Source organism: Electrophorus electricus, chromosome 5 (genome assembly GCF_041902795.1).
Source record: "Electrophorus electricus isolate QZ-2024a chromosome 5, ASM4190279v1, whole genome shotgun sequence".
Lineage (NCBI taxonomy): Eukaryota > Metazoa > Chordata > Actinopteri > Gymnotiformes > Gymnotidae > Electrophorus > Electrophorus electricus.
Genome location: NC_137501.1, coordinates 29,291,750 through 29,300,441, shown reverse-complemented (window position 1 = coordinate 29,300,441; position 8,692 = coordinate 29,291,750). Strand labels below are relative to the sequence as shown.

Sequence of the window (8,692 nt, the reverse complement as noted above, 5' to 3'; positions counted from 1 at the left end):
TGCAAACACAAACATGTCTTGAGTTCATGCAGCTGCTTCTGAGAGAGTGAAATACTCTGTGAGGAGAAACATCCTTCAGGTACTGGTATGCACTTTTCTCTTCATGCTCATCCTAGATCAAAAAAGTCTTTGTAGTGACTCAATGCAGTACAGATCTGTGCGAGTTTACATGACCTGCAGTATGGATCTGTGTAAGTTTAGAATATGTGCACTTTCTTTCCAAGGTTAATGAAAAGAATGATTTATAGATGCAGTAACAGTGTTTGTCTTGGCTCCACCTGTCCAAAATGGATGTGTTCCCACCCCCAAAGAGGAAGTGAACTATAACAACATCTTCATTATTTTCTCACCTGTCTCACATGCAAACCACATCAGACAAATACAGGAACAGCTGCTCACTGGGCACAAGGTGTTTTGAATGCAGGTGTGCACCATGGAAACAAAAGCTGTATAACACTCATGAAATGGCCTGAAATGTTTCCACTGGTGTTCTGGTGCAGCTGAGTGGTTATGCTGACATGTTTTTTGCACTAGGCACTAATAAAAACATTCATATTTACTTTTAGTTTGCACATTTTGCCCCACAAATCTCTTCAAAGCAAGTGATTGAACTCAAACACCTTTCTCTCTTTAACACAGGGTTAGTGTTTAGGGATAGAATGTAGGGTATATGGCCAAGAGTTAAGGTATAGGGTAAAGGGCTATGGTTGGGGTATAGGGTTAGGGTATAGGGTTGGGGTATAGGGTAAAGGGCTATGGTTGGGGTATAGGGTAAAGGGCTATGGTTGGGGTATAGGGTTAGGGTATAGGGTTGGGGTATAGGGTTAGGGTATAGGGTTGGGGTATAGGGTTAGGGTATAGGGTTGGGGTATAGGGTAAAGGGTATAGGGTTGGGGTATAGGGTAAAGGGTATAGGGTTGGGGTATAGGGTAAAGGGCTATGGTTGGGGTATAGGGTTAGGGTATAGGGTTGGGGTATAGGGTAAAGGGTATAGGGTTGGGGTATAGGGTAAAGGGCTATGGTTGGGGTATAGGGTTAGGGTATAGGGTTGGGGTAAAGGGTTAGGTGAGAGTTAGGGTTTAGACTTGGGATGTAGGGTTACATTTATACTCCTGAAAACTGGACTGGCATTGAATGCAGCTGGCATTGATTCTTCAACTAATGACTGTGTTGCCTGGAAATGAAATAGTCTGACCTCATGACAGTTCTGTTCACAAGTAACAGTGTATCTATAAACAACCTCCACCTCCTACATTAAAACAATCCACTTGTATCTCATGAAGATGTTGATTTGTAATTGACATTTATTTTTCACAGCACAATAAGTTATACAATCTTTATCAAAAAACATCATCCAATAGAACATGACTGAAAAACTGTGTTAAGTTACAATGTTAAGTTTGAAAATCCTTCTCAAAACTGTGAAATTAGGAGGGAGAATGAATATCACCTTGGAGTAAATTCAGGTTGAATAAGCCAGAGTAGCAACATTTCCACATATAGTAACTTCAGTATTGAACTTTAATCACTTCATTACAACACGTGTTTTACATACAAAACTCTACTTCTGTTTTAGGGTTTTTTTGCCCCCCTTTTTTAAAAGCTAAACCAGAGCCTGATGGCACTCTAGGCTGTTATCTGTGGACGGAAACCTCTGTGGCCTAATTTGGTCGTAAATTGTTGTTAGTTTATACCTTTCCTCAGGGAAAGATTCAGGTATATAGGCCTGAGAGAGAGAGAGAGAGAGAGAGAGAAAGAGAGAGAAATTGTTATTTCGGAAACACATTGATAGCAGTAGGTGACTGAATATTCTCATACTGTATCTGTTTGTTTGGCATAATTTACACTGTGGCAGTTACAGATCTATAGTCATGGTCAAAGGTTTTGAGACACATTTTCAAAAAGTTTGCTGCCTCAGTTTTTATGGTGGCAATTTGCATTGACTAGATTGCGAAGAGTGATCAGATGAATTGCAATTAATTGCAAAGTCATTCCTTGCCATGAAAATGAACTTAATCACAAAAATAACTGTATACCAGCCACTGCATTTCAGCCCTGCCACAAAATGGCATGCTAACATCATTTCAGTGGTGATCTCAGGAGAAAGTGTTAACGAGGACAAGGCAGCTGATATCACTGTCATGCTGATTTGAAGAGCAGACTGGTTGCTGTAAAAGGGTGGTGGTGCTTGAAGTTTTCTTCTGGTAACCATGGTTTCCTCCAAGGAAGCATGTGCAGTCATCAAAGCATCGCATCAAAAGGGCTTCACAGGCAAGGGCACTGCTGCATGTAAGAGAGCACCTAAAATCAACCATTTATTGAACAAGAACTTCAAGGAGAGAGGTTCACTTGCAGTTAAGAAGGCTTCAGGGCGCCCAAGAAAGTCAAGCGCCAGGACCGTCTCCTAAAGAGGATGCAGCTATGCTATCAGGTCACCACCAGTACTGAGCTTGCTCATAAATGGTAGAAGGCAGGTGTGAGTGCATCTGTGCACACAGTGAGGAGTGAGGCGAAGGCTTTTGGAGGATGGCTTGGTGTCAAGAATGGCAGCAAAGAAGCCACTTCTGTCCAAGAAAAACATCCAAGGACGGACTGACATTCTGAAGGAATTATAGGGATTGGACTGCAGAGGACTGGGGTACATTTTCTCTGATGAAGCCCCCTTCAGACTGTTTGGGACATCTGGACAAATGATTGTCCAAAGAAGGAAAGGTGAGCACTACCATGCATCCTGTGTCATGCCAACATTGAGGAATCCTGAGATCATTCATGTGTGGGGTTGCTTCTCATCCAAGGGAGTGGGTTTGCTCAAACTTTTGCCTAAGAACACTGCTATGAATAAGGAACAGTATCAAAACATCCTCCAACAGCAACTTCTCCCAACGATTCAGGAGCGATTTGGTGATGAACAATGCTTTTTCCAGCATGAAGGAGCACCATGTCCCAAGGCAAAACTGAGAAACAAGTTGCTCAGTGAACAAAACAAGAAACTCCCCAGATCACAATCCCATTGACAACCTGTGGTCAATCCTCAAAAAGATGGTGCACAAACACAAACTGTGATCACCCCCAGGCACTGATTAGGCAAGAATTGGTTGCCATCAGTCAAGATTTTGCCCTGAAGCTGATATCCAGCATGCCAAGGTGAATTGCAGAAGTCTTAATATTTACAGTGTTGACCCTTCTTTTTTATGTCTTTGCTTAAACTGGATCTATTTGTCAATAAAAAGTAAAAAAAAAAATAAAATAAAAATCTTCTGAAATGCTTATAATTGTACTTCACTATAACATATAACATCTGACAAAAGGATCTAAAAAAAACTGAGGAAGTAAACTTTGTGAAAATCAAAATTTGTGTCAGTGTCAACTTTTAGCCACAACTGTAGGGTTGTGTTAGATGTAGAGATGTTTCTTCTTGGCCTGAGACAGTACAAAAGAATCTTTAAAGTCAATTGTGGGAGCCAAGCATCGCGTGTGAGCTGTATGTGAATTAAGCAATGCATTTAAAAAAATACTTGAAACCCCACCACACAGAACAAGCTTAAGCACAACTTCTGCAGGACATTTAACTTTAAAACAAGTGTGTGCTGTACATGAACTCAGCAACACTGAAAGACACTGTGGTTACACAGCTCAGAACAAGTGTGACCACAGTGAAGTTCTACATGTGACACCACGCAGGTGTGTGGGAATGTGCTCTACATGCACACTGTGGTAGTGTTGCATGGTCAAGTGTTTTCCAGAGTCTGTGTGTCCATCAGATGTCACTGACCTGAGTATCAGTTTTATGAGCTATTTCAGAATATTGTAAATCAGCATGAGGTCCTTCAGATGCAGATGAAGCTGCAAAGATAAATAAAGTAATTCAGCAGGCTGACTATTCTCATTGGTCAACTAGACAGAGACCGACAGACTCCAGAACACTAGAACAGCAAAAGGATCACAGTGTACATGTTACTAAGAGTCCAGAGAGCATATCCAGACAAATACTTGCCTTCTGTGTGCTGACTGGATTCCTTTTGCCATTTTCTCCTCCTGAGATACACAGCAACCCCGATTACTGCCACAACAGAAACCCCACTGAGCACTGCACCAACTATATACCTCTGACGACCATCTCCATGAACTACAAAAAGAAAAATAAACAATCAGTTTATTAAACTTAAAACCAGCATTACTGTATGCTAATTAATATTCTCCCTAACCTGTATTATCCCAAGTATTATCCCAATATCCTCCACTTGGTTTAAATTAATTTAGTTTAATTTAAATTAATTATCTGTGACTACATGGAAGAAGGGAAGAACATTTAAATCAGCCTCTCTGAAAAGCAGAAAATACAAGTGCTTTATTTAAAACAATATCTCAATACTGTGTGCAATATGATTTTTTTTTACATTATTGAGGTGTTTAAAGATACAGATATTATGGAAAAAGTAAAAAAACAAAAAAAAAACAAAAACAGAACTGGATATAAATGTGAAGAATTTTGTTAAATTTTTATACCAGGACTGTGGTAACAGAGTGTCGTGATGTTGGCTGTGGTTGTCTTGTTGCTGACTGGGTTTGACACCACACATGTGAAGTTGTCATTTTTTGGCTTCTCAATCTCCAGAGGAAGATGCAATATGGCATTCAAATTGGAGCTACTTGTGCGGTTTAATATGAAGTTATCTTTATACCAAAAGAGAACCAGTCCCCTCCCATTGATCACTGAGCACAGTAATGAACAGACTGTGTTATCTGAAGAAGAGTTACTGGATGATGTCACCTGAGGTGCTGGTACATTTTCTGAAAAAAAAGAAGAAGAAAAGAAATGAACAAGAATCTGCTTGTTAAAACAAAGAAATCTTCACATATTCATTTCATAATAAACTGAAAAACAAACTTACTGTACACCTCCAGCTGATATTCCTGCTTGATCTTGGACTCTTTACTGCTCTCTACAGTATAAACACCTGAATCTTCTGTCCTCAGGTCTGAGAGAGTGAAGAGCCCAGTCTGATTGTCCCAGTGGAGACGATTCTTAAACTTCTCATCTGTTTCTGTATCAGTGTTTTTATTAAGCACGACTCCAATGTTTCTGCCTTCATAGTGTATAGTCCCAGTAAGTGGTACCCTGGTAGGGAATGTAAGGGACTTCCCCACAGTACTGTACATTACCACCCTCTCAGTTGAAGTGCTGGAACCTGCAGCAAAGATGAACACATCTAGAGAGAGAAACACACTGTTATTAGATGAGCTGTTATTAATCCAGTCATACAGAGATGAACACCACTGGAAAGAGAAATGGTGCTGATTTTATGTTCTAGTATCAAATCTTTATCAGAAATCTTACAAAAAAGGGAGGAAAATGGAATATTATTTACATCAGGTGCTTGTTTAAGAAGTAGAGACTAAACCCACCACTGAAACATTTGTGTGCACATTGCGTTCCCGTGTGTTTGGGAATTACATGGTTCAGAATAAACAGACGCATGTTCAAAAACAGACGTATGTTTCATACAGGCCCCCTTCTCTTTATCTGTCTTACAAAGTCATGGACTTTCAGCACATTTCAGACTGTTAGATTGGCATCTTCTATAATTAAGCACTTTTGAATGATCAGAGCTCTGTAGTGGAGTGTGGACAGATTCTCTTCTTCAGTTCTTATCGTTGCAGCCCTTAGTTGACCTTACAGCACCTCACCCTTACAATGACCAAGTATTACAACAAACACATTACTCCTGGACCCTGTAAGTCTGGAATACACCACCTTTAACAGGATTAATGTTTTAAATAAAACATTACTACTTCTCCAGAGACACATGGCCCATTTAATTTATGACATACTCTCCTCTCACCCCTGTAGTTGTAAAGTTACCAGCTGGTAATGTGTGGGTAACTCTTTCTAATACCTTTGCAAACTCCTAATGCCTGTCAAAACCCTGGGAATTATGTTCTGAAAATGCTACTGGATTTTAACCTATTAAAATGAGTCAAATAATGATTAGATACATTCTCCTGTTAATGAGGGTCCATCAGTCTTATCAATTTTATTGCATCTACATGTATGGTAGCCATTCCATTCCAATGTCTATTGAATTCCAATACAGGCACTATTGACCATGCCAAGAAAAAGCGAAAAAGAAAAGGTTTGAGTGCAGAAAAAGGGTTCCGTCCTGTCTTTATTGGATGAGGGATACAGGAAACATCAGGTTGCTTCCATTCTTACAATTTCAAATATGGTGGTTCATAAGAACAAGGTCAAGGCAACAGATTTCTATTTAACCCAATGCTATAGGGCTGTCACTTTAAAATAAAGCCAACTTGAAAGTTTAGGGGCACCCAGTCACTAGAAAATTAATCTGGAGAGTTTTAATGGAATGGGTCTTAGTTAGTGTCATTGCATGGCTGTAACACCACTGTGCATGCAGACCCCATGAGTGCACACAGACCTCTTTTATTCTTAGTGGTTAACCATCCAAACTCTGCCCATCATATCTACACACCGGCTGTTTCCACTTGTTGCAAAAGCCACTGCTTGCACACACTGCAAGACAGCATGTGTTGTTTGTGCAATTTACATTCTATAGTTCCTGCATAATGTGATCTGTTGACCATGAGGGATGAACTCATGCAAAAACTGTATATATAAAAAAGATTTGCACAAACAATTCACAATGTCCATATGTCCATCCATATGGTATAAAAACACCCAAACAATGATGCCAAGATTTTTAATTCATTTAAGAGAAATGCTCTCAAGAAAAATTACCCAGATTTGATTAACACTTTAGCATTGGCATACTTTACTGTTGTGTGTTTCTCTGTAACCAACAAAATAATTTTAACACACTCGAGGTGTCATGGAAACACCTCATTAACTCCTATTAAACGGGTAAAGAAGGCCGTCCTGATCAGTCAGGTCTAAAAATTGGACCAGAACTAATTATTGCTTTGAAAACTAATATTTTAATATCCACAGTCAGACAGAAACCAGAAAGTGTGGTTTATAAACTGTCCTGTGTCTGTCCTACTACGTTGTTATTCTCGAACTAGAGGCCAGAGACCTAATGACCTAATGCCTGACGTACTGAGAGCAGCATAGCATAAACATTACTCTGTTTAGCTATACAACTGCTTACAGGACTGCAAACACCAGCAAAGTTCTGTATTTCCAAAACAAGTAGTGTATGGTGGGGAATGGTCAAGGACAAAACATTTTTATGCCTGTGTGAAACTGGAAAGTCTGTCTGACTCATAATATCGACAGGCCTCCAAAGTGTCCGCTTAATTTATCCTGAATCCTTTAAATACTGCTCCTATTCACTATTTTTCTATCTTTGACAGCTCTGGCCACAGACACTGTGTCAGCAGAGACATTGACTGGCTTTTTGGTGTTAACAGGATTTCCTCTTTAGACAACAGAAATCAAACAGACAGAGGTAACAGCTCATGGTTATTCGTGAAAGACTTATGGAAGCAACACAAGACAACATGAAACTCTTAAACATCGTTGAGTTAATTTCTGGACCAAATGAATACACTTTACCAAAAAAAAAAAAAAAAAAAAGGAAGAAAAACCAATTGAAATCACAATTGAAATTGAGTAACATAAAGTGTAAAGTCAGAGGCAAACAGATTCTACAAAACAAACATACATTAACTTGCAAAACTGGCTCAGGACATGAGCTGAAGTTTAATTTGAGAGGCAAATAAGTTATATGTTAACAAAGACGTCTTTCTTTTGCTTTCATTTTTTCCCATAATTTATATTACATTAGACCACTTGTATTTTCTTAACATTTCTAAGGAATGTGTTCTCTTACTGTTAATCCTATTTTAATCTTATTGTTATGATGCATAACAGGAAAAGATAAATACTCCCATGACCTACTCAGAAAGGTTGAACGATGTGTTTACACGATTATATAGTGAGGTACCATGAACTGGATGTGTTCATATACTCATAAAGCACATAAAGACAGAAAGAAAACGTAATATTCAAGCTGACACAAGCTGTAGTCAGACTCACCCGATACACAGATGAAAAGCAGAGTCCATTGTGTACACTGAAACCAGGTCTTCATTTTGGTTTACTTCATTTTTTAGTTAATACTTGACTTCTTCTTTTTTTTTTCATTGCGTGTAATACAATCGTAGCATCTTTTCAGCGACTTCATGAAGATCCATTACGCATACAACTTAACGCGGGGTGGGGTTCTGTTTGCGCTCAGTAATATGAGATGAGATGGCGTCGTGCTTTTTCCTGTGGGGAAGCGTTCAGTTTCAACTGGAAAGAACAACGTACAGCTCTCTAACCCTAACTTTAACCCAACTCTTAAAATTCTTGTCTTTATACCAATATTTAAATCATTTATTCTCCACCCATCTGTAATGGATGTGTCCTAAAGTACATGGAGACGTTTATAAATGTCAAGGGGGCCCCACCTTGCCCCAGGAGAATGCCGAAGATCGGATAGAGTGCACCAGCCTCTAATTATCCGTTTAGTATTTAAGTAAAGCTGTTACTTTCCTAGTGCGAAGTATGGCAATTTCATTATGCGCACTGAGCGGTCTCTTTGGGTTGTTTTCTATCTTTGCTGTTTTTTAGATTACGACAGTTTGCTTTTGCCCTGTTTACAAATTGCATGTTTATTGTTATGCATGTTGTTTCGACCCACTCCCGTACCTGACGCATTCAAGGAGC

General features: G+C 39.3%; 1 protein-coding gene across 2 annotated transcripts; it reads right to left on the bottom strand.

The window, feature by feature from the left end:
* Positions 1 to 1,286: 1,286 nt before the first annotated feature.
* LOC113591110 (CD48 antigen) lies at positions 1,287 to 8,273 on the bottom strand. 2 transcript variants are annotated; one of them, XM_035529607.2, is made up of 6 exons: positions 8,018 to 8,273; positions 4,893 to 5,210; positions 4,507 to 4,791; positions 3,995 to 4,126; positions 3,773 to 3,843; positions 1,287 to 1,726 (listed from the first exon to the last, which is right to left on the bottom strand). In XM_035529607.2, the coding sequence occupies exons 1-6, from the start codon at positions 8,070 to 8,072 to the stop codon at positions 1,604 to 1,606; spliced, it is 984 nt and encodes a 327-aa protein (XP_035385500.2). In that variant the 5' UTR covers positions 8,073 to 8,273; the 3' UTR covers positions 1,287 to 1,603. The 2 variants fall into 2 exon arrangements, with proteins under 2 accessions (XP_035385500.2, XP_035385501.2); XM_035529608.2 differs by lacking the exon at positions 3,773 to 3,843.
* Between the last annotated feature and the right edge of the window lie 419 nt (positions 8,274 to 8,692).

Bases quoted from the DNA above. Each gene is read 5' to 3' on its own strand.
- LOC113591110 (XM_035529607.2), bottom strand. From the start codon at position 8,072: ATGAAGACCTGGTTTCAGTGTACACAATGGACTCTGCTTTTCATCTGT. The intron at 5,211-8,017 runs GTGAGTCTGACT...TTCTCTCTCTAG, and splicing joins GCTTTTCATCTGTGTATCGG to ATGTGTTCATCTTTGCTGCA. The intron at 4,792-4,892 runs GTAAGTTTGTTT...CTTTTTTTTCAG, and splicing joins ATATCAGCTGGAGGTGTACA to AAAATGTACCAGCACCTCAG.